Consider the following 26271-nt stretch of genomic DNA (forward strand, 5'->3'; position numbering starts at 1 on the left):
AGAGATCTCTTTTCACTTCTCAGCCTGCCCCCAATCAGCAAGATTTCCACCTGAGAGAACTGGGTGGCAAAAATTATCTTTGTATGTAGGGTTCCTTCAGATTCAAATCTGAAACAGGTTTCTCAAAAGTTTGGCTACTTTTTCTTCATTCCAGCACAACTTGTCCTCAGGCAGGCTCACTCCCCTGCCAGCCTTACTTCCAACCTCAGCATCTGGCCTGAGATTTGAAAACACCCTATATACCCTTGATCACCCAGGAAGGGCTTTGTCTCTCTGGAGTTTCACTTTCTTTTCTTTTTTTTTTTTAAAGTTTATTTTCATTTATTTATTAATATTTATTTTATTTACTTATAGAGAGCAAGCAGGTGAGGGGCAGAGAGGGGACAGAATCCTAAGCAGGCTCTGCCACCAGCACAGAGCCCGATGTGGGGCTCAAACTCACATACCTTGAGATTGTGACCTGAGGTAAAATCAAGGTCAGATGTTTAATCGACTGAGCCAACTGGGCACCCTCTTTTTTTTTTTTTTTCTAAGATTTCTTTGTATGCAATGGCTTTATTATTTTTTTTTTTAGTTTATTTTTGAGAGAGAGAGAGAGAGAGAGAGAGACAGACAGACAAGTATGCACACAGCAGGGGAGGGCCTGAGAGGGAGACACAGAAGCAGGCTCCAGGCTCCAAGCTGTCAGCACAGAGCCTGATGCAGGGCCCCAACCCATGAATGGTAACCTGAGTCAAAGTTGGACATTTAACTGACTGAACCACTCAGGTGCCCCTGCATGCAATGGCTTTAAAGAAGAGTATGATTGTTTCGTCTATGTAGTGATTTCATGTTATTACAGTGTAAGTGAAAGTCTTTTATACCCTTCTACTTCCCAACCTAAAGCAGAACCCTTCAATTAGCATTTAACATGAATCTGAAAATTCTCACCAGTGCAATAAGATATAAATATGAAAGTACAATATTAGAAAAGAAGAAGCAAGGTTATTCTTTGTGTAAAGCAGAATGCATATCAAAAAACTCAGTTTTTTACAAATTATAATTGGGTTTAAAAATCTATAAGGATACAAAAACATATACAAATATCCATGCTTTTCTTATATAACAATAGCATGTAAGAAAATATAAAAGACAAAAAACACAAAAATAGCAATTCCCCACAAGAAACAAATATCTAAAAGTAAACTTTAAGATATAAATGAAACTTTTATGAAGAACACTTTGTAACTAATATTACAGATCTGAATAAATGAAGAAGCATACCATGGCCCAACAGGGCCTTGATAGAGGCATACCATGGAGTTAAACAGGGTGTAAGATCACACTGAGGGTGGTATAAGAGTAGAGATCTGAAGGAGGCAAGGGGACAAATCACAGAGAAAAAACTTTCTAGAGAACAAGGAAGGCCTCAAGATGAAAGCTTGCTTAGCAAGCTCAAGGAAAACAAAGAAGATCAGAGTGGCTGAAATGGAGTTAATGAAGGGGAGAATAATAAGAGAGTAGTAGGAGATAAAATCAAAGAAAAAATGGTCAGATTATGTCATTGTGAGAACTATGGGTTTTTTTTTTTTAATATTTAATTTTAAGAGAGAGAGAGAGCAAGAGAGAGCAAGAACAAGCAGGGGAGGGGCAGAGAGAAAAGGAAGACACAGAATCCAAAGCAGGCTCCAGGCTCTGAGCTGTCAGCACCGAGCCTGAAAGTGGGGCTTGAATTCATGAGTCATTAGTTTATGACCTGAGCCGAAGTCGGATACTCAACCTACTGAGCCACCCAGGTGTCCCCCTATAAAACTTTTTTTTTAACGTTTATTTATTTTTAGAGAGAGGGAGAGAGACACAGAGCATGAGTGGGGAAGGGGTAGAAAGAGAGAGAGGGAGACACAGAATCCAAAGGAGGCTCCAGGCCCTGAGCTTCAGCACAGAGCTAGATGCGGGGCTCAAACCTACCAACTGCAAGATTTTGACCTGAGCTGAAGTCGGACGCTTAACCAACTGAGCCACCCAGGCGCCCCACTTCACGAAATTTTATTTTACTTATTTTTTAATGTTTGTTTGTTTGTTTATTTTGAGAGAGAGGGAGAGACAGAGTGTGAGTAGGGGAGGGGCAGAGCGAGAGGGAGACACAGAATCCGAAGCCCGACGTGGGGCTCTAACTCACAAACCGTGAGATCATGACCTGAGCCAAAGTCGGACGCTCAGCCGACTGAGCCACCCAGGCACCCCTAAAAGAAATTATATTCCTTTTACTTGACTTCCAAGGGGTTCCCTGGACTTAAAGCTAATATCTATTTTCCTTTCCTACCTCCATTCTTTTTTTTTTTTTTAAGTTTATTTATCCATTTTGATACAGAGAGAGGGAGCAAAGCCAAGTGGGGAAGGGGAAGAAAGAGGGAGAGAGGGAATCCCAAGTAGAATCCACACTGAAAATGTGGAGCCCAATGTGGGGCTCAAACTCACGAACCTTGAGATCATGGCCTGAGCCAAAGGTGAACACATAAATGACTGAGTGAACCAGGAGCCCCCCCTACTCATTATACTGCCCTGATGCTATGCCTAAAACCTAAAAAAAAAAGAGGTTGTTACTTAAAAGATCTAAGAGTAAAATTCTTTTGAAAGTAAAATATAAAAATAACACTGCACTAGGAACATAGAATTTTGTGTAATTATACATCAACAGATGGAAGAAATGAGATATTCAGAAAGCCAGTATTGTAATTTACTCTGAAGCAGAAGAAAACTCATGGAAATGACCACACCTGCCATAGGCAAAAACAAAAAAGGCCTTGACAATATGTACCTGGGGTCAAGTACACTGGTTCTAACTTGTCCCCATTTTACAAAGAAGAATGCTCTCTTGGGAAGTTCTTAACTTTGCTATCTCCAGAATAGTCCTCTTAATGATCCATAAAATCTATGAACAGGAATTCTAAGAGTGACAATGAAGTTACCCTACACTTTGGCATTTAAAAAGAACTAATTACTTATTAATTATTAAAAGTAACTATACACTGAGGAACAAGATTACTTGTTTTTGTCAAATTACACAAAATCATTGTTCATAGTTTTAAATAATGGGCTAAGTTCATTTTTAAAATTTTACAGAAAAATCATCAAGGAAGATTATGATACAAAAAAGATAAAATTTTCATACAAGAGTACACACTGTCATAGATTCTCTTTTGTAACTAAATATCAAATATACTACATTCATTGACACTGTAACCTCCTGATGAATCCACCTTTGCAAAGGTCCAATAATTTTGAAACTAAAACTAAATTTTAAAAATATGCAAAACTTCTACATAAGTACATAGTTTTCATTTTTTTTAAAACAGAGGTATCTATCAAATACCTATATAACTGAATTTACTAAAAAGGAATATTTAGGGGTTCCCAAGTGGCTCAGTCAGTTGAGCGTTCGACTTTGGCTCAGGTCATGATCTCATGGTTCATAGTTTCGAGTCCAGAGTCGGGCTCTGTGCTGACAGCTCAGGGCCTGAAGCCTGCTTCAGATTCTGTGTCTCCCTCTCTCTCTGTCCACCCCCCACCCCCGCTTGTACTCTCTCTCTCAAAAATAAATAAACATTAAAAAAAGTTAGTAAGGAGAGTAATCACAGGAGTCTGATATATAAACTGAGATAGCACTACTGTTTCCTTTTCCAAAATAAGATACCTGGTCACTTCATTTACAATGTATGAAAGAAAAAGAAACCTTTTTGTTCCTGCAGAGAAACTGCTTTCTCAAATTCTAAACTTTCTTCTAAGTAGTAGATCTACATATAAAAAATCTGACCCTGAAACAAAACAAGGAAGACAGTAGCCTTGACAGAAACTATGTTCTCATTTGAATACTTCTAGGTACTGACCATATGCTCAACAAGTACTTCTGATTAATTAGTGTTTATACAATACACTAAATTAGAAACACACACAAATCACACTGACTTGACTCTCAAAATTTTTTACCTTTGATAACTGTTTATAAATCTCCTTAAAAAGCACAATTTCTTTGCTAAAGGAGAAATGCGGAGGGGCGCCTGGGTGGCTCAGTTAAGCATCAGACTTCAGCTCAGGTTATGATCTCATGGTTCATGGGTTGGAGCCCCGCATCAGGCTCTGTGCTGACAGCTCAGAGCCTGGAGCCTACGTTGGATCCTGTGTCTCCCTCTGTGTCTGCCCCACCCCTGCTCACTCTATGTCTCTCAAAAATGAATAAAGGCTAAAAAAAAAAAAAAAAAAAAAAAAAAAAAACTTAGAAAAAAAAATGTGGAAAGATGTGTTGAATATATTTAAAAGAAAAAAAAAAGATCAGATCGTCATGGTCACCAATTAAAACCATGCTTTACAGTTCCCTCTTACGCTTATGTGATCTGTTCATATTTTGGTTATAGACTGCATGCAATTCATCATCAAATATTTGCCAAAAGCAGGCTAAAATAAATTATATATATTATTACATTAACTGGCAACTGAAGTGCTGGGAAGAGGGAAGGGAACTAACTTTATTTTCACTTAAAGAAGTTAGAGGTAATGACTGCAATAATAATTACTCTACTTGCAACTCATAGATCAATATCAGAATTTATATTTTACTAGCTAAATACGAATGAATCTATCACCCATCTAAAAGTATAATTTTTTTCTGGTTCACAACAGCAGCACACCATACTCCCAACATTCTAAATAATCCCTGGCCTACACTTGGGCCATCCTAATCAAGTCCCATCTTACCAGAGGTTCCAGCTGCAGAAATAGCTCTTTAATGCCAGAAATGGGTTCTCATTAAAAACAAACAAACAAAAAACTGGCAAAACATCCAAGCGTTTTCAAACAGTAACACATTTCTTGAACACTGTTGAGGAAGCAACCTGTTCACAAATGCAACGACCTTCTGAGATCTACTTAAAATGGCTGTAATCCTTACATCTTGTACAACCGATAAGAGGATAATGAAAAAGGGACATGGAGATTTACTAGGGGTTTATGGTCAAAGAATCATTGACATACTTTTTCTCTTATTGAAAGAAGGTGCCAGCAATGCCAGCTAAAATGTTGCAAGGGAATATAATAACACACATATTTTTAATTGAGATAATAAATGCTAAAATAGAAATATAAATTTAAATTAGAAAATAGAAATATAAAATAAATAAAATAGAAATATAAATTTAAATTAGACATCAAAAGAATAATCAAAATGCATTCAAAATTAGCCCAAAATACTACATTAATTACCTCAAATCCACTACTAAAAAATCTGAGTTATTCATCAGGCTTATTCATTCTTATGATACATTTTAAGGAAATTCCAAAAGTTCTTTCTTAGTTTATTTAGAGACACATTTACACGAAAGAATAGGCACAAATATTTTCTTCCAAAAATATGGCTAAATTATATGAAAATATCAATATTAAAGAAAATAACTCTCAATTCATTTTTATCTTGTTAGTTTTTGAGAGAGAGAGAGTGTGTGCACACACAAGCAGGGGAAGGGCAGAAGGATAGAGATAGAGAGAGAATCCCAAGAAGTCTTCACATCCAGCTTGGAGCTCAATCCTACCACCAGCTATGAGATCATGACCTGCGCTGAAATCATTGAGTCAGATGCTCAACCGACTGAGACACCCAGGCACCCCTCAATTCATTTTTAAAACATAGTTCTTAAATCATAGTTCTTCTACTGCCCAATTCATTTCTAAGTATCCCAAGGGGGGAAAAAAAGGAAATTGGAAAAGTGAATCTGCAAGATTGTCTGAAGTGAGTCTGAAGAAAATGGTGCACCACAACCACAACTCCTTCTATCTCAATTAACAAGTTACTCATAAAAGACTGAAGAATAAAATGACTGTGTGTCCATAAACTGCCTTCATCTCAATTTTGGCACCTAGTAGCCATCTGATCTTGAGAAAGTTTCTTTAACTTCTCATAGTCTTAGTTTCCTTAGTTTTAGAATATGAATAAAATGAACCTCAGAGAGGGCACAAGGATTAAATGAGAGGATATACAGAGTGCACATAGTGCCTTCTTTAGTAAGTGCTCAATCTACACTAATTAGAACTCTCATAAAGAGAAATTAAGAAAACAGTCCTGTTTACAATTGCATCAAAGAGAATGAAATACCTAGGAATAAATTTAGTCAAGTAGATAGAAGATCCGTACTCTAAAAACTGTTAAGACCTTCTTTAGTATTATGTTTAGATTCCTTTCTCTTTATTTTTTGTGGGTATCTATTAGTTTTTGGTTTGTGGTTAACGTGAGGTTCATATATAATACCCTATATATACAGCAGTCTATTTTTTTTTCTTTTTTTTTTTTTTTCAACGTTTTCTTTTAATTTATTTTTGGGACAGAGAGAGACAGAGCTTGAACGGGGGAGGGGCAGAGAGAGAGGGAGACACAGAATCGGAAACAGGCTCCAGGCTCCGAGCCATCAGCCCAGAGCCTGACACGGGGCTCGAACTCACGGACCGCGAGACTGTGACCTGGCTGAAGTCGGGCGCTTAACCGACTGCGCCACCCAGGCGCCCCTACAGCAGTCTATTTTAAGTCTGTGGTCACTTAAGCTCAAACACATTCTAAAAACACTACATTTTTACCATCTACTTCATATGTTTTTAACACTATATTTTACTTTTTATTCTGTGTATCCCTTAATTATTACAGAAATAGTAGACTTTACTACTTTGTCTTTTAACCTTCATACTAGCATTACAAGTGGTTGATCCCCTACCTTTACTGTATGTTTGCTTTTACAAACAGATTTTTCTGTTTCATAATTTTCTTACTTCTAGCCATGGCCTTTTCTTTTTCACTGAGAGAAGTCCCTTTACTATTTCTTACAAGGCCAGTTTAATGGTGCTAAACTCCTTTAACTTTTGTTTGTCTGGGAAACTATCTCTCCTTCAATTCTGAGCGATAACCTTGCAGATAGAGTATTCTTAGTTGTAGGGTTTTTTCCTTACAGCACTTTGAATATAACATGCCACTCCCTCTTGGCCTGCAAAGTTTCTGCTGAAAGATCAGCTCATGGTCTGATGGGGGTTCTCTTGTATTTGCTCTTACCACTTTGAAGTTTCTCTTTTATCTTTAATTTCTAACATTTTAATTACTATGTTTCTTCATGTGGATCTCTTTGGGTTCACCTTGTTTGGAAAACTCTGTGATCCCTGAACTGGGTGTCTGTTTCCTTCCCCAGATTAGGGAAATTTTCAGCTATTATTTCTTCACATATGTTATCTACCCCACTTTCTCCGTATTCTTCTTTAGAGACCCTCATAATGCACATGTTAATATGCCTGACATCCCAGAGATCCCTTAAACTATCCTCATTTTTAATAATTCTTTTTTCTTTTTGCTGTTCAGCTTGAGTGCTTTCTACCACTCTGTCTTCTAGACTGCTGATCCATTCTTCTGCATCATTAATCTGTTGATTCCCTCTAGTCTATTTTTCATTTCAGTTACTGTATTCTTTACTTCTGATTGGTTCTTTTTTAAAATTATTTTCTATCTCTGTTGATGTTTTCACTGTTTATTCATTCTTCTCCTGAGCATCTTTCGATGAGCATCTTTAGTTTTTTTTGTGTGTTTATTTATTTTTGAGAGAGAGAGAGAAAGGAAGGGGCAGAGAGAGAGGAAAACACAGAATCTGAAGCAGGGTCCAGGCTCTGAGTTGTCAACACAGAGCCCGACGCAGGGCTTCAACTCACGATCCTTGAGATCATGACCTGAGCCAAAGTCAGACAACTGAGCCACCCAGATGCCCCTAGGTGAGCATCTTGAGGACCATAACCTTCAAGTTTTTTATCAGGTAGATTGCCAGCTTATCTCTGTTTCATTTAGTTCTTTTTCTGAGGTTTTATCTTGTTTTTTTCATTTGGAACATATTCCTGTGTCTCCTCATCCTGCCTGTTTGTTTCCATGTATTAGGTAGATCAACCACATCTCCCAGTCTTTTTTTTTTTTTTTTAAGTTTATTTATTTTGAGAAAGAGAGAGAAAGAATGCGAGTGGGGGAGGGGCAGAGAGAGAATCCCAAGCAGGCTCCACACTGTCAATGAGAAGCCCAACGCGGGGCTCAAACTCATAAACTGTGAGATCAGGACCTGAGCCGAAATTGAGTCAGATGCTTAACCGACTGAACCACCCAGGTGCCCCACACATCTCCCAGTCTTCAAAGAGTGGCTTTATGTAGAACATGTCCTGTGGGGCCCAGAAGCACAGTCCCCCTAGCCACCAAAACCAGGAGCTCCAAGGGTATCCCCTGGGTGGGCTGTGTGTGCATTTCTATTACGCGGGGCTGTGACTGCTGGAAGTGCATTGATAAGTGGAGCTGTCCCTAGCATGACCGGCTTAGATGCCCCGATGCAGTTACTACAGGCACATTGGTAAGGTTTGGCTGCCCTGCTGAGGCTGGAGCCAGTTTGGGAGGCTGCTGGTCCAGGCCAAAGCCACCCACTGGATGCAGCATGGTGGGAGCTGCTTTGGGGTCCCTGGTTCTGGTGGAGGCCACCCAATGGGTGCTGTGGAGTGGAAGCCATTTGGAGGAGTACTAGACCCAGCTGAGGTCACCTACCAGACAGATACGGTGGAGCAGAAGCCGCTTTGAAGAGTCACCTGTTTGGGAGAGAGAGTTAGGGATGGAAGGATATTGAGGCAGGGTGAGTGGTGCTAGCAAGGCAGATGTAAAGTATCAGAAATGGCACCTACCAGCACTAGGCCAACTAAGTAAGAGTAAGAAAAATGGCAACCGCCTGTGTTTCTGTTCCAGGAGAAAGTTCCTTCAAATCCCTGCCCCTTCAGCACATGCACTAAAACTAACGAATAAATCTCCTTTACATATGACCCTGGGGACTTCAAACCCCTGCCTCTGTGCTCTTGGAGTGGATGGATTTGTGCACAGTCTACTTTTAAGAGCAGAGTCTCAGGTTTCCTAGAGCTCAATGGGTTTCCTATAGCTCAACAGCTTTCCTGGAGTTAGGCTCTGCTGTTTCAAATCCAGGCTTTGTGGGAGCTCATCTTCCCAGTGCAGGTCCCCAGGCTGGGAATGTCCAATGTTATGCTTGAAACCCCTTGCTCTTCAGGGAGGACTTCTGTGTTTGTGACATCCCTTCTGTTTAAGGGTCACCACACTGGGGGTATTAGTCCTAACTACACATCTCTGCTCCCCTCCTACCTATCTCCACGTGGCTTTTTCTTTATACCTTTAGTTGTGGAATAGCTGTTCTGCTAGTCTTCAGGTTGTTCTGAGAAAGAGTAGTTCTATATGTAGTTGTAGTTTTAGTGTATCTATGAGAGGAGGTAAGCTCAGAATCTTTCCACTCCACTCTCTTGATCCTCTTCAGGTCTAATCTTAGGTATTTAAATAGCAAATTATGAGAGAAAAACACAACAGCTCTGATAAAAATTTGATTAAGATCTACTCAAATATTAAAAACTTGAACTCTGGGCTAATGTTCTAATTCAATTTCTTTTTTTCTTTAAAAAAATTTTTTTAATGTTTATTTTTGAGAGAGAGAGAGAGAGACAGAGCATAAGCAGGGGAGGGGCAGAGAGAAAGAGGGAGACACAGAATCCGAAGCAGGCTCCAGGCTCTGAGCTGTCAGCCCAGAAACCGATGCAGAGCTTGAACCCACAAAATGCGAGATCATGACCTGAGCTAGTCAGCCACTTAACCCACTGAGCCAACCAGGTGCCCCATAATTCAATTTCTTAAGCTTAAAAAAGATACGGAGGCACCTGGGTGTCTCAGTGGGTTAAGTGTCCAACTCTTAATTTCAACTCAGGTCATGGATCTCTTGGTTCCTGGGATGAACCCTGTGTTAGGCTCTGTGCCGTGAGCAGCTTTCCTGGAGTTAATCTCCAGCTTGGGATTCTCTCTCTCCATCTCTCTCTGCCCCTCCCTACTCACACATGCACACACACTCACTCTCAAATAAATAAAATTAAAAAAAAATAATAATAAGGTAACAATAATCTGGAATTTGCAGTTCTGAAAAATGTACCTGCCATGACAAAATCTAAAATCTTACTCTAACTCTGTATTGAATACAAATAGATTCCCCAGTTTCACTTGTGATTTAAATAAAAGAGAACATCTGATTAAATATGGCAGTGTGTTCAACTTACTATGACTTTAAATTTTACTTTATAATTGTATGTGAAAAATAAAAGGCATCTGCATTCTAATATAAATGTTACTTACAAGTGAAAAATTGTAATTCCTTTTTGTTTCCTAGATATCTTGGCTCATTACACAAATTTAAATGTAGTCACTGATGCTTTAAAATAAATATTTTCTGTCTACTTATAAATCAGTTAATAACATTATTTTTTTATCCTAAGTTTCCACATTCAGGACACATTATTTGAAAAGTTTAATGTACCAAATATCCTTTGAATGGAAGAGCCTGCAAAGAATTTAGTGGTGAATTGCTTAGCCAGAAACTGAGAATGTATAGGTAATATGATAAATCATAGCCATCAGAATGCAAACCTACCATGTCAGAATTTCTAAATGAAATTTAGCAGTAATTCTGACTTTATGATAATGTTTTCATATAAGCCCCATGAAGAAAGTAGCTATTTGCTGAAGCCCATTGCAACTGAGACGTGGACAAGTTGATTTGTGTACAGATCTACAACCCTCTGTTATGAAACTGCTTGCTTCCAAAACAATAACTCTCTAGAGATAATGGGTAAAGCTCACTGATATTTGCAAGCCAAGTGTCCAATGATAAAAGAGGTTACATATTCATTGTAAAGCACCCATTCCACAACAGGCACCAAGCTGAGTCCTTTAGAAACGGTATTATCTCATGTAATCCTAAAGGGTAGACCAATATGCCACCCCAAATATCCTACTTGGCATAAAAATTATATTGAGTTGAAGGCAATTGAGAAGAAGCAGATAAAAGAAAAGCTCTCTGCAAACTCCCCCTACCTTTTGCCTAATTTGTAAAGGTGTCTTCCCGCTCCTCTACCAGAAAGACAGAAGTAATCACCAGAGACTACTCTAGACCCTTATCAACCTGGAGATTGTACCTGATAAATGAATCTATATAACAAACCTTACTAGCCAGCCCTACCATTAGTTTCTCCACACATTTGCCTTCCCATAATTTGCCACCTCTAGAAACTCAGTCCTTTTGTCTTGTCCCCTCTCTACAAAACTATTGTTCTTTGCTAAGATGCTATATAAACTCCAGGTCTAACCACCATACATAAGCAATGTTAATAAACTTGTTTCTCGCTTGGTATCTGCCTCCTGTGAGTCTAATTTAAAGGGCTCTATCGGGGCACCTGAGCGACCGACTTGGGCTCAGGTCATGATCTCACGGTTTGTAGTTCAAGCCCCGCGTTGGGCTCTGTGCTGACAGCTCAGAGCCTGGAGTCTGCTTCGGATTCTGTCTCCCTCTCTCTCTGCCCCTCCCCCACTCATGCTCGGTCTCTCTCTGTCTCAGGAATAAATAAACATTAAAACAAACAAACAAACAAACAAACAAATAAAGAGCTCTATCAATGAACTCAAGATGCGTAGAGGAAGAAAGACTTCCTCCCTACATGCCTTACAACACTCCTGTGAGGTAAACTGTATCATTACCTCTGTTTTCCAGAGGAGGAAAAAGAAGTTGAGAGATTAAACAAATTTCCCACTGTTACATGAGTAATAAGCAGCAGGCCCAGTGTCTGACTCAAAGTCTGAAGAACTCCGAAACATCCTATCTGTATTCCTCAAAATATAGTTCAGAATTACCTTAGATGTCTATTGCCCACTGAATAAAATCATGATTATAGAACCAATAACCAACATGTTTAACACCCTCTCCAAATAATTCTAATGCTCAATGAAGGCTGGTAACTACCAATATACCATGGTAGCTTTATATGTTTTTATTAATATTTATTTATTTTGAAAGAAAGAGAGAGAAAGAGAGAGCACAAGCAGGGGAGCAGCAGAGAGGCGGAGAGAGAGAATCTAAAGCGGTTTCTACACTGTGAGCACAGAGCCCAATGTGGGGTTTATTCCCATGAACCTCAAGATCATGACCTGAGCCAAAATCAAGAGTTGGACACCCAACTGAGCCACCCAGGCGCCCCCATAGTAGGCTTACATTTTATTAATTTTTTATTTTGGGATATTACTCTTACAAGAAACAAGGATACAACAAAATTCAACTAAGGTGCTAGCAATTTAAAATGTTATAAATAACTGAGAAAATTTAAAGCATAGCATTTCTTCAGACTTTTACCATACACTACTGACTTATTTCCATGGCCACCAGGGAGATCCATGGGTGTACTATAGGAGTAGATAAAATAATTAGTTTAGTGCTCTATACTCCTAAAACAACATATAACTCCTGCTTACTCCTGGGGAAATCAAACGTTTAAATGAGTACTTAGAATGTAGACTTTTAGTAGCTAAAAATTTTTCAATACTTTACAGTCCAAAAACTTGCATTTAGACCACTGTACTAAGAAGAACTCAAATATGAACTGGATAAGAGCCTTGTCCCTATGGGACTTGTAACTTCTGAGGGGAATCAAAGCCACTTCCAAATGACCCTAAGAGAAGGTAAAAAGCATCTTAATTGCTTTAATAGAAATGTAAGATGTGCAGGAATGCAAACAGTAAACTTAATTCAAACTGAAGAAAAATGGAGAAGGCATGACAAAAGAGCATATGGATTTGGCTTTGAGGATGAAGAAGTATTTCAATTCTTAAGAGCTGAAAGATGAAATGCAATCTAAATAAAGGAATATTAGAAGTGATATACGGGGGCGCCTGGGTGGCTCAGTCAGTTAAGCGTCCGACTTCGGCTCAGGTCACGATCTCGCGGTCCGTGAGTTCAAGCCCCGCGTCGGGCTCTGTGCTGAATGCTCAGAGACTGGAGCCTGTTTCAGATTCTGTGTCTCCCTCTCTCTCTGACCCTCCCCCGTTCATGCTCTGTCTCTCTCTGTCTCAAAAATAAATAAACGTTAAAAAAAAAAAAAAAAATTAAAAAAAAAAAAAAAAAGTGATATACAGAGTAACTATAAAAGCCCATGGGGTATAGTCATGGAATATTGACCAGTGCTCTGTAGTTGAAGCAGAGAACACATATAAAGAGAAATGAATATGGAAAATTAAGAACAGGAAACTATGCGACCTTAGAGCCATGCTAAGGAGTTTAAACTTTGTTCTATAGAAAATGAAGATTCCTTAAAGGCTTCTGAAAAGAAAAAGTATTTTTTTAATGTAAACTAAGCAACAACAACAACAACAAATTTGCCCTTCATTCTCTCCTATCATTAACATATACTCAGATAAATAAGGACAAACATTGCAATGATGGCAGCAAAAAAGAAACTCTTAAGAAATAAGGCTGAATTAAGATTGATGGGGTCTAATGTGAAGTTTGACAAGGAAAAGTCAAAGTTAATCTCAAACTGGATGACTGGAATTACAAATACTATTAACCATGATAGAAAAGACAGGAGGAAGAACATGTTTGCTTTTTGAACCTTTAAGATGGGTTGAAAACAAGGAAACATGCATTTGATTTTACATATGAGATTAAGATGTTAGAATATATAGAGTGAATACTCGACAGTCAAAAAGAATGAAATCTTGCCATTTGCAACTACGTGGATAGAACTAGAGGGTATTACACTAAGCAAAATTAGTCAGAGAAAGGCAAATATCATATGACTTCATTCATATGAGGACTTTAAGATACAAAACAGATGAACATAAGGGAAGGGAAGCAAAAATAATATAAAAACAGGAGGGGGACAAAAACATTAGAGACAAATATGGAGAACAGAGGGTTAACTGGAGGGTTTGTGGGAGGGAGGATGGGCTAAATGTGTAAGGGGCATTAAGGAATCTACTCCTGAAATCATTGTTGCATAGATGCTAACTTGGATGTAAATTTTTTAAAAAATTTAAATTAAAAAAAAAAATAAAATATAGAAAAAAGAAAAAAAGAATATATATATAGATATAGATATAGATGATATAGATATATAGTGGAAAAAAGGAACAATAGGCCCCAAATGGAGTCACTTGTGTGGAGCCCCATGTCAACATACCAAGACTTAATATCTCATCTAACTGTAGTTTCAGCCTTTCCCAGAAACGTGACCTTTAACCTCTCAATCTGGAATTCCTGATAAGCACTAGAATAAGGTAATCTGCCTGAAAGACCTCAGGCATTCCCCCAAAGGAAGATGACCTTGCCTGAAAACAATCTACTGTTTGTTAGAAACTCCTTCCCACCCCCCACTTCACTCTCACTCCTGCTCCCTCCTATCTATAACTCTTCCATTTTGTGGAGCTCCTCAGACCTCCTTTCTATTTACTAGATGGGATACTGCTCAGTTCATGATTTGAATAAAGCCAATTTGATCTTGAAATTTATTCAGTGGAATTTTGTTTTCCAGTAATACTCAGGAGGTATTTATTAAAATGAATATACAGTTTGGGGTGCCTAGGTGGCTCAGTAGGTTTAAATGGCTGGCTCTTGGCTTCAGCTCAGGTCATGATCTCACAGTTCACTGGTTCGAGCACTGCATCAGGCTCCACAGTGACAGTGCGAAGCCTGCCTGGGATTCTTTCTCTCTCTCCTCTCTACCTCTTCCCCAATTGTATGCACAGCCATGTTCATACAGGTGCACATGCTCTCTCTCTCAATATAAATAAATAAACTTAAAAAAAAATGACTATACAGTTTGAGATACCTCAAGACCAGAAAACTCCATCAAGGTATCACCCACAAAGATATGAAGTATAGGTGAAGCAATGGAAATGGCTGTAATGAAACAAAGCACACACATCATTTAAGAATAAAACAGAGCTAAAGTCCAACCCATGAGAAACCCTTTCTACATTTAAAAGATAGAGAAAAAAAAGGAGGACAGTAAAGAAAACTCAAATAATTAAAAACTAGGAAACTACAATGGTTCCAAAGCCAAAGAACGGAATTTCATGAAAACTGAATGGTCAATAGTGCTAACAATGCTGCAGAGAGACAGGGGTAGATAGAATGACCCTAAGAAGAAACCATTTGGTTTAGAAATTAGAAGGTCATTATTACAGGTGAAACAACACATCTACATTAATATTTGCTGTAAATTCAAGGTAAAATTTTTTTAATAAGGCAAAGGCACTGTAACTTTCAAATACTATTAAAACTTCAAAAATCTTCCCAAGTGATAAAAAGCTAAAAATAGAGAAGATCATCTTTAAATAAAAATGGAACCATATAATGGGATAACATTTTTAACATTTTGATAATTATTTTTACTGATTGAATTTAAGTAAGTCAGTCTGTAATCTTTAATAATACAGTGCTTTCTGGGAGTGCAAGCTGGTATAGCCACTCTGGAAAACAGTATGGAGGTTCCTCAAGAAACTAAAAATAGAACTACCCTATGATCCAACAATTGCACTACTAGGCATTTATCCATGGGATACAGGTGTGCTGTTTCAAAGGGACACATGCACCCCCATGTTTATAGCAGCACTATCAACAATAGCCAAAGTATGGAAAGAGCCCAAATGTCCATCGATGGATGAATGGATAAAGAAGATGTGGTATATATATACAATGGAGTATTACTCGGCAATCAAAAAGAATGAAATCTTGCCATTTGCAACTACGTGGATGGAACTGGAGGGTATTATGCTAAGTGAAATTAGTCAGCCAGAGAAAGACAAATATATGACTTCACTCATATGAGGACTTTAAGAGACAAAACAGATGAACACAGGGAAGGGAAACAAAAATAATGTAAAAACAGGGAGGGGGACAAATCATAAGAGATTCATAAATATGGAGAATAAACTGAGCGTTACTAGAGGGATTGTGGGAGGGGGGATGGGCTAAATGGTTAGTAAGGGGTGCTAAGGAATCTACTCCTGAAATCATTGTTGCACTATATGCTAACTAATTTGGGTGTAAATTTAAAAAATAATAATAATAATTTTAAAAAATAATACAGTGCTTTCCAAAATAAGCCATAAGCAGTATTTGCATTTGCAAAGTATGTCAGACCTAATTTCACTTTAGGCAACTGACAAAGACTTTCTCCTTGACCATACTTAAGTCTCTTTGAGCCCTCTTTCTGACTAGGCCTCCAACTAAGCCCCCATCCAGTCTCTGGCTTGCTCAAATCCAGTCTTAGCTAAGAATGCTGCTAAGTCGTCCCCCTACCCTTGATATCTGATCAAGTTCCTCATACCCCATCTCTGATGAATAAGTCCTTGGCCTTATCCCCCTACCTTTGATGCCTCCTCTTAGTAACTTTCCCTCCAGTGACCACCTCATCCTGCTCCTTGGCCAGAACTCCCTACTTGTCCTTGTTATATTTAGAATCAAGACCAATCTTTGTCTCCTACTGCAATACACCACTACAGAAGTCTTGGGTTGTCTTTCTTACCATTTTAACAAGCGTCAGAGTAATTTTTTCTATAACATGAGTCATTAGGGGCGCCGGGGTGGCTCAGTCAGTTAAATGTCTGACTTCAGCCCAGGTCATGATCTCATGGTTTGTGGGTTCAAGCCCTGCATCGGGCTCTGTGCTGACAGCTCAGAGCCTGTAGCCTTCTTCAGATTCTGTGTCTCCCTCTCTCTCTGCCTTCCCCTGCTCATGCTCTGTCTCCCTCTGTCTCTCAAATATAAATAAACATTGAAAAAAAATTAAAAAAAAAACAAAAACAAAACCATGAGTCATTAAAAGAAAGCAGTCACACTCTTAGCATATATTAGCAGAAAAATAATTCACCACATAATCACAAATGAAAGCACGAGTTCAGCAAAATATCCGTAAGACTGACAATTTAAATATAAATCTAAGTTAAAATTTACAATGAGTATAAAAAGATTCCCTAATTTTTTATGCAAAACAATTTTTTTTAAAGGCTTTCCTATCAAAAATAAAAACAAGAGCACTGAAAAGTAGTAGAATCAAGTCCATTGCCTATTCATGCCAGAATTTATCAGAACTTCTGGTAATAATGGAATGAAAATGGGCAGAAAAATAGCTGCTGTGTAATTAGTAGCCAGTCATAAGTTGTACAAAGCAACAGATACAAGTAGCACTTAACATCCAGGCCCTCTATTCAGTTAATAAATACTTATTTTTTAAGGGCTTGGCACAGAGGGAGAAAAAGCAAAGAATAATATAGATTCTATGATTTAAGAGAGATGACATGTACAAATAAATGGAATGCTATAAATAATTTCAGTAAGAGGTGGAAGTGATAAGTTCATCCAAGAAGGGTACAAAAAAGGTGTTACGAAAGTTCAGAGGAATGAGAGATGATTTCTCACAGAAAGACAAGAAAAAGTTTCCTGGAAACAAAGGGGCATGTGATTTAAGTCTTCAAAGATGACTAGGATTTATAGGGAGAAGTAAAGGGAAAGGCACTCCAGTGTTAAGAAGCAGCATAAGCAAAAGCCCAGTGTAGGTACTTTTCTGTACCCACAGAAAAGAATAAAGGTTAACATTTAAGGTCTATGCAGTGGTTACTTCAATGATGTCCCTCAAAAATCCATGGTCACCTGGAACCTCAGGATGTGACCTTATTTAGAAATAGTGTCTCTGTAGATATAATGAATTCAGCATCCTGAATTTAGTCTGGGCCATAAGTCCAATAACTGGTGTCCTCATAAGAAAAGGAAAGGACACAGAGAGATACAGAGAAGGCCACAGGAAGATGGAGGCAGACACCAGAGTTATGCTGCCATAAGCAAATCCTGGGGTCACCAGAAGCTGGGTGAGGCAAGGGAGAATTTTTCCCCAGGGCCTTCAGAAGGAATATGTTAACACCTTGATTTCAGCTTCCAGAACTGTGAGAAAATAAATTTCTGTTATTTCAGTTTACAAATTGTGCTAATTCGTTACAGGAACTTTAGGAAACTAATACCACTAGGTTAAGGGCAATTAGTAGAGGGCTATTGTGAAATAGTATGTAATTGGTCTCTGCCCCTGGTTCCTCCTAATATTTAGTTGTGACCAAACTCTTGTTAACTTCCCGAGTGATAAGGGTTTCTGACACAGTGGCCCTAAATCCCTTGTAATTTCCTGGGTGATACTCCAGTACTTTGTTCTAATGCCTGAGGTGACTCTTAGTGGGCTTCTGGATAGAGGCTGGTCACCAGGAAGACCAAGCCATAATCAGAAACTTGGAACTTTCAGCCCTACTCCCCATTTGCTGGAGACAGGAAAGGAGCTAGAAACTGAGTAACTGATTATGCCTACATGACGAGGCCTCGATAAAAATCCCAAAGTATGGGCTTTAGCGAGCTTCTGGATTGATGAACATATCCATGTGCCAGAAGGACTGACACATCCCAGCTCCTGGGCTTGGGACCCTTCCAGACCTTGCCTCTGGTTGCTCATCTGTATGTTGTTTTTTTTCTTTTTTACACAACCTTTATTATATATTAAGTCAATAAATATAAAATGTTTCCCTGAGGGGCGCCTGGGTGGCTCAGTCAGTTAAGTGTCTGACTTTAGTTCAGGTCATGATCTCACAGTTGGTGGGTTTGAGCCCTTCTTCAGACTTTGTGCTGATAGCTCAGAGCCTGGAGCCTGCTTCTGATTCTGTCTCCCTCTGTCTCTGTCCCTCCCCCACTCTCACTCTGTCTCTGTCTCTTGAAAATAAATAAGTGTTAAAAAAATTTTTTTTTAATGTTTCCCTGAGTTTTTATAAGCTCTTTTACCAAATTATCAAACCCGAAGCATAGGTAACATCTAATTTAGAGCTGTTTGATCAGAAGCACTGGCAACAACCAGGATTTATGATTGGCCTCTTCTGTGGGTAGCAAAAAAATGGTCTTGTGAGACCGAGTCCTAAACCTGTGGGGTCTGTGCTAACCCCCCCGGGGGAGATAGCGTGTCAGAAGTGAACCAAATTGCAGAACACGCAATTGGTATCTACAGAGCATTGAGGAATAACTTTGTGTGGGGAAAAAACCTACGTATTTGAAGTATAAAAGCATTCAGTGAGTACAGAAAAAAAAAGTTTTCTTTTTCAGCTATGTACTCAATGCTCCAGCATTTTTTAAAAATGTTTATTTTATGCGCGCGTGCAAGAGAGAGAAAGAGAGAGAGAGAGAGAGAGAGAGAGAGAGAGAGAGAATCCCAAGCAGGCTCTGCACTGTCAGCGCAGAGCCTGATATGGGGCTCAATCCCACAAACCAAGAGATCATGACCCAAGCTGAAATCAAGAGTCTGTTGCTTAACCGACTGAGCCATGAAGGTGCCCCATAAAGCTCTAGCATTTCATTTTATTACACTCTGGAAGAAAAAAAACACTGACCGGTAAATTTCTCCTTAATAGGCATATTCTCATATTACTAGGCAATGACTATTATTAAAAGTGGACAGAAAACAATGAAATGCCATTACTTACAATGTGTGACTCCAGCTAGAGTTTGGTAGAAAGTGGGAGTATCACTATCATCAGTGAGGGTCACATAAACACCTCCAGATAGTAGCCAACGAGAGAAGGTAAAAGCATCTTTGTTTAGAAGAAGCCAATTTCTAAATTTTTCATAGTTTACTTTTTCACCCTAAAATTAAAAGGAAAAAAAAATACATAGGCTTAGTCAAATTTTAAGGTATCTTACTTAAAACTGTACAATTTGAAATTTGAAATTTGTTAACATTTATCTTGCTAATATCTACAAAGAAAGGATTATCTAACACTACAGGGTGTATATTTGGAAATCAAACTGTTTTAAAAAATAATTGCATTTTCAGAACTTCCACTTGCATAAAATCTATGCAATTTAGTTGTAAATCACTTCATCAATTCATTAAAGCAGTGCATTGTTACTAATAATTCACATATTATTTTCTAAGGTATATCCTGAAATCAGTAAAGTATTTTTTCCTCTTTGTAAAAAAACAGTTTTATTGAGGTATTATTGGTATACAAAGATACTTAGTATGTACAATTTGATGAGACTGGACATATGCAAAACCTATGATACTATCACCACATCAAGATGGTAAACATAGCCAACATTTCCCAAAGTTTCCTTGCATCTTTGTTTTTACTTGTTTGTTTGTTTGGTTGGCTGGTTTGTGGTAAGAACATTTAACATGAACTCTACCCTCTAAACAAATTTTAAGGTGCACAATAATGCATTATTAACTATGGGCATTATGTTATACAACAGATCTCTGTAATTCATTTAGCATGACAGAAACTTTATACCCATTGAACCGCCCCATTTTCCCCACCCTCTAAAAGTGCATTTTTTTTCTATATTTAATAAGGCCAATTTTTTACTTGCCTTATCCCTCTTCTTCAGCACCTTAAACTTTAAGAATGAGCATATTTTAATTAAATATGTATGGTATTAAAATGCTCTTTTAAATTTCATTGGCAAATTAAAAACAACTATCCAGGAGCCCTCTTCTAGAAGGCATCACTAAAAACATGTATTCACAAGTCAATTAGAATACAAAAAAAACAAGTAGATTGCTATTTCTTTGCTTTTTTTGTCAAGTATTTTGTCTTCTACATCTCTGGATTAAAAAAAAAAAAAAAAAAAAAAAAGTATCCCGGATGAGAAAGAACATGACATAGCTGTGCAAGTCAATTTCTTAATCTGGAAGACAGGAGGACCGAGGGTGAATGAGGGCCGGATGTTTCTGAGAAAAAGACAGAAGCAACCCACATGGAAATACAATGAAGAATGACATTCAGGAGCCTATCAGGTCCATTCCTGATAGAAATATTAAGGGATACAAATAATTCCTAACCTAACAGAGATATGATAGAAATCATTTATATACCGTTTGGCAGCATCCTATTAAAATACAGCAATATGCTTAGCTTACTAGTTTCAGAACATTTAACAGTGCAATCAAAACATCTAGACAACATTGACAGTCTTGTTTTTCTGAATGGAAGAATATGGCATTCAGACTTGCTGCAGGGATATGGGAGGACATTGCCAACATGTTGAGAGATTAGGGATCATACCCTTATTCTCTCTGTTCCCCATGTTTAGTTTAGAAAGAGGATTAGTAGTATAAATCCCATAAGCTCATGTACATTTTTACATATTAACATCTCTGACACTGGGATGAATTTTCAAACCAAGAGTATCCTTCAACTAAAACTGGCAGGTCTTTTCTCTCTTTATAATACATAAAGGTACATCTTATAATCAATGGGATTGTAGATGAAGCAAAACATGTAGCATCAATGGTTTCAGTGAGACTAAGATGTTATAAAATGTACCCTCATGTACAAGAAAGCAAAAAGTTGCTAATTATAATAGGCACTTCTACCACCTTCACATATCATTAATATTGAGTATTTACAATTCCCTAAGCACTGTTCTGAACATTCTTTTTTAAGATTTTGTTTTCAAGTAATCTCTCTACCCAACGTGGGGCTCAAACTCACAATCTCAAGATCAGGAGTTATAAGCTCCAATGACTGAGTCAGCCAAGCACCCCTAAACATTTCATATTAATTTAATCTTCAAAGCAACACTATTCTACCATCCCCATTTTACACATGGGAAAACTGAGGTTTCAAAAAGTTAATTAATCTAAGATCTAAGATAGAGTGGCAAAAATATGATTAAACCCAGGTAGTCCAAAGTTTCTGAGCCTAAGCTATGCACCACACTTCCTGGCTGACTTAGTGAAATATAAAGTAACCACTGAAATCCACCTGTCCATTCAGATCACTGCATAACTGGAAGCACCAAAATGCCATCTGTTAAACCTGACTTTTTATGTTTTCGAGTCATGGGTGTCTTCTAAAACAGAAAGCAAAGGCAAAGTTTCCTTTTATAAATTGTCACAATAGCAGTTTAGAAAAAAAAAAATCCAGTAACATAAAAGGCAAATAAAAATAAACAGACTCCTAAAATTGACACATCTTTTAAGAACAATATGAATTTCCATCTTAAAAACTGACAACCAAAGAAAATATAAGAAAAGAACAATACAATTCCTATGTGGATTCCTTTATAACTTCATCTTTTAAGGCTAAAAAAAGCATAAGATAGAAAAAGTTGAGGGGCGCCTGGGTGGCTCAGTCAGTTAAACTTCCGACTTTGGTTCAGGTCACAATTTCACAGTTCATGAGTTCAAGGCCCATGTCAGGCTCTGTGCTGACAGCTCAGAGCCTGGAGCCTGCTTTGGATTCTATGTCTCCCTCTCTCTCTGCCCCTCCTCTGCTCACACTCTTTTTCTCTCTTTCTCTCAAAAATAAACATTAAAAAAAATTAAAAAGGAAAAAAAAAGAAAAGGCTGAAACCTATTCCATGTCACTTAAATCTAGGTGCTAGGTCCACATCATTTAGCTAAAGTGCTTCTCTTTATAGTTTTGGTGGCTTTTTAGGATTGCAAAAAACAACACAAAACATTGTTATGGGAGGTCCAAATAAGTCTTTTCTAATATAAGTAGACTCATACTGAAACATGGTAACTTGAAAAGCAAGGGTTTGCACACAATCAGACACATTACTCAGAAATTACAGCACGTAATATATTAAATAGTTGAATCAGATAAAAATTAGCCCATTTACTGTGATTTTGTTTGTTTTGTTTTGTTTTTAACCAACTATAAGTATCTAGTGGTTTAAATAGCCATCTACATGAGTATTCCAAAACCAGGGCCTCTCATTTCTTTGATCTTTCCTTTTCCAAAGATCTTGTCCTTCATACAACACTTAACTGCAGACTTAACTAACAAGTCTTACGATCTTATTATAATAACTGTTCCCTTTCCATTAAGTGCAATTTTAAGCATTCCACTTTCCCCCTTCGCTACTTTCTCTTATGAGCAAACTTCTTTTGGTATCCTAACTCCAGTGAATTTTTTAACTCCACAGGACCTCCACCAAGGACCTTCCTCTACATTGCCAATTCTAATGATCACTTCTCAGTGATCAAAAATCAACTCATTTGACCTTTCAGTTTATTTGATATAAACACTCTTTTCTATTAAAATATTTTCATCACTTGGCTTCCAGGACACCATTCTCTTTTGGTTCTCCTCACAGGCTATTCCTTAGGCTCCTGTTTTGAGTCTTCTTCATTTCATTAACCTTTCAACCCTGCAGTAAAGGACTCAGTCTTCCAATCTGTTTTCTATCTAAATTTACTCTAAGATGATCTCATCCTCAACTCTAAGCCAACAAATCCTATCCTCTGAATGCTAATTTATATTTCAAAAAGCATAGTTGGCATCAGTTTAATGTCTAAAATGATTCTCAAATTTAATTATGTCAAATCTCTCTTGATATCAAAACCCCAAACCTCCCCCAAGTAGTTTTAGCCATCTCAATTAATGGAAACTCCATTCACTTACTAAATCAAGTCAAACACTTTAGGCATCCTCTTCTCTGCCACAGCCCATAATCCATATAAGATCCTGTCAACTCTCCCTTCAAAATAAATGCAGAATCTGAAAACTTCTCACCACCTCACTGCTATATTATGATCTACATAATCATCACCTCTTACCTAGATTAGTCACAGATATCTTGTATGGACTCTGTTTAGCCTACCCTGTACGTAAGAGCCAAAATGATCATGTTTAAAAAAAGAAAAAAAAATCATGTATTTCTCTGCCCCAAACCCTCTAATTGGTTCCACCTCACTCAGGGTGAAAATCAAAGAACTCATACTGTCCTAGAGCCATATGTAATCTCCCCACTTCATTTCACCCCCTTCCCCAACCTCTGTAACTTCTACGAGTCTCTTAATCTAATCCAGCTCATTTGGCTCCTCTGTTGTTCCTTGGACATATCAAGCACACTCCAACTCCAGGCCTTTGCTGTATTCTCTTCTTAAAAAATGTTTTCCTCCAGATTTCTGCATAGTTTGATCTTTCTTCCTTTAAATTCTTGGTTCAAATGTCACTTTATGTGACAAGCCTTTCCCAACTACCCTATACAAAATACCAACACTCTGCCACCTCCTCCCCATCACCACCTATCCCCCTTATTCTACTTAATCTTTCCCTATAGCACTAATTATCATCTCATATATGTACCTGCTATTGTGCCTAAATTTTGGAGAACTGGGTAGCTAGCCACATTGAACTCCCATCAAAATGGGAATATGTACATAAAACTTAATAAGAAAAATATATATTCTCCAAGATGTACAGAGTATTAATGCATTTTACATCTGTGTGAAAAATTCAATTAATCAGGCCTGCAAAGATTAGGTTACTTTTTTTGGACAGGAAATGTTTGTTATTGGAGAGGAAAACCATAGCCTAGCTTGTCTTGAAGTACTGAAATACTATCACAGCAACTTGCAGTGCAGGAAGCCAATCCTTTTGCACCAAACACACAGAAATATGGAGTAAAATATAATACCATAACCACTACTAAAAACTGTACAGCCAAGTTGAAGGCAAGATACAGAAATCTCCAGGTGCTATCAACACAGAAGAAACTCAAAGCCAGAGTAGTGAAAAACTAAAGCTACAGAGTCCAAAGAGCTATGAAAACCAGATACATGCATATAGCTGGAGTACTGACAATCAAGGCCTTTACAGTTAGGAAGGCGACTAAACTAAAATGAATAAAACCCACAGCAGTGAGGGACTGTCATATCTGTAAAACGCAAGTGGCTCAAACAGCCACCCATGAGGAATCATGCAGCATTGAGTGTGCTGCAGGAAAACATCAGAAAATTCTAAAAGGGTTTTTTTATTCTACCATCTTTAGGGCATTTCCCATATTAGCAGACCTGTGAAAAGGAAGAAAAAAAAGAATTTTCTCTGTTAAAGATAGACATTTTCTACTGTTTTTCTATAATGAAAATATATTATTTATGAAAATAGAAGAAAACGACAGGTTTTTCACACCCAAATATTTCACTATGCAAATCAGCTAAGTCAAGTAAGTGATAAAATAGACCTTGATGGGTGAGAGTCACAGAATGACTTAAGGCCAATGATACACTATAAGATGAAAAGCAGTGGCACGTATGATCACCAGTGAGTGTGTATGTATTGGTGTAAGAATGTGAGTGTGTTTTATTATCCCTTAAGTATAGACAGTTGTCTTTAAAGTAGAACTGGAAATTTTAAGATTCACAAATATAACAGTATTAAGTGTCATGGACCCTTGAGAATAGCACACAAATAAATGAAACATCAACCATTAAAAACAAAAATGTCAAGAATATGCTGCACATAAACATCTATTCATCATAGCTAAGCTCATTATATAACTAAGAGTTAATACTTTGTAACAGGTAGGGATGAAATGTAAACCTTTAAATATACCTCTGAGAAACACTTCCTGAGTGTATCTGGGACTTTACCATCCACCACATGGAGCATTCTTTCCATTTCTTCCCGTACAACATAGCTCCCAGATTCACTTGCAAAAAGACTAAAAATGTCTAGAAGAAAGAAAGAATAAATTAAACTTACCACAGATTAAATATACCCTGGCAGAAGTAGAGAGGGAAGAGAGAGGTAAATATTACTAAGTGATTACTAGTGCCAAGCACTTTATCAATATATAATTTAATTTATTCCTAAAAAAAAAAGAAAACCAACAACGCAAATTAAAACAACAATATCTTTTCAAACATCAAATTTGCAAAAATGTTTAGGTGTGACAATACAAAGTGATAGCAATAAAATGGGAAAAACAGGAACTACTGTACACTGTTAACGAGAGTATGAATTACTGCAACCACTTTAAAGAGTAACTTGCCAAAATCTGGCAAAAGTGATGTATGCTAGAAATTCAACTTCTTTTTTTTAATTTAAAATTTTTCTTAATTTGAAAAGAGAGTGTGTGCAAGTGGGGGAGAGGGACAAAAGGAGCAAGAGAAAGAATCCCAAGCAGGCTCCACACTCAGCAAGGAGCCCGATACAGGCCTCAATCCAATGACCCTGGAATCATGACGTGAGCCGAAATCAAGAGTCATTCAATCAACTGAGCCACCCAAGCATCCCTAGAAATTCAACTTCTAAGCAGCTCAACTTCCACCCTCAAGAAACTTTCATACGTGTGCACAAGAACAACAATGTTCACTGGAATATTATGTATAATAGCAAAACTTAGAGGAAAAAAGATAAATATCTATCAATAAGAAAATAGGTAAACTGACATACACACACACAATGGAATACTACATAGCAGTTAGAATATAGGAACTAAGCGCTTCAAGATGGATAAATATCAAAAACATTCAGGGAAGGGATACCTGGGTGGCTCAGTGAGTTAAGCATCTGACTCTTGATTTCAACTCAGGTCATATCTCATCGTTCCT

At 37.7% G+C, this 26271-nt stretch overlaps 1 protein-coding gene and 1 long non-coding RNA gene across 3 annotated transcripts in view; one reads left to right on the forward strand and one right to left on the reverse strand.

Moving 5' to 3' along the window:
- The window catches only part of USP32 (ubiquitin specific peptidase 32), a 233469-nt gene that overhangs the window by 94353 nt on the left and 112845 nt on the right, over window positions 1-26271 (reverse strand). For both annotated transcript variants that reach the window (XM_060646580.2, XM_060646581.3), the window contains exons 4-5: window positions 25271-25389; window positions 19403-19562 (exon numbers count right to left, since the gene is read on the reverse strand). In XM_060646580.2, coding sequence (XP_060502563.1) covers window positions 19403-19562; window positions 25271-25389 — 279 coding nt within the window. The remainder of the gene's footprint in view (window positions 1-19402; window positions 19563-25270; window positions 25390-26271) is intronic.
- Window positions 1-26271, forward strand: part of LOC132687943 (uncharacterized) — a 117413-nt gene that overhangs the window by 30654 nt on the left and 60488 nt on the right. The gene's annotated exons all lie outside the window — the stretch shown is intronic.

Source organism: Panthera onca, chromosome E1, assembly GCF_046562875.1.
Source record: "Panthera onca isolate mPanOnc1 chromosome E1, mPanOnc1 haplotype 2, whole genome shotgun sequence".
NCBI classification, from domain to species: domain Eukaryota; kingdom Metazoa; phylum Chordata; class Mammalia; order Carnivora; family Felidae; genus Panthera; species Panthera onca.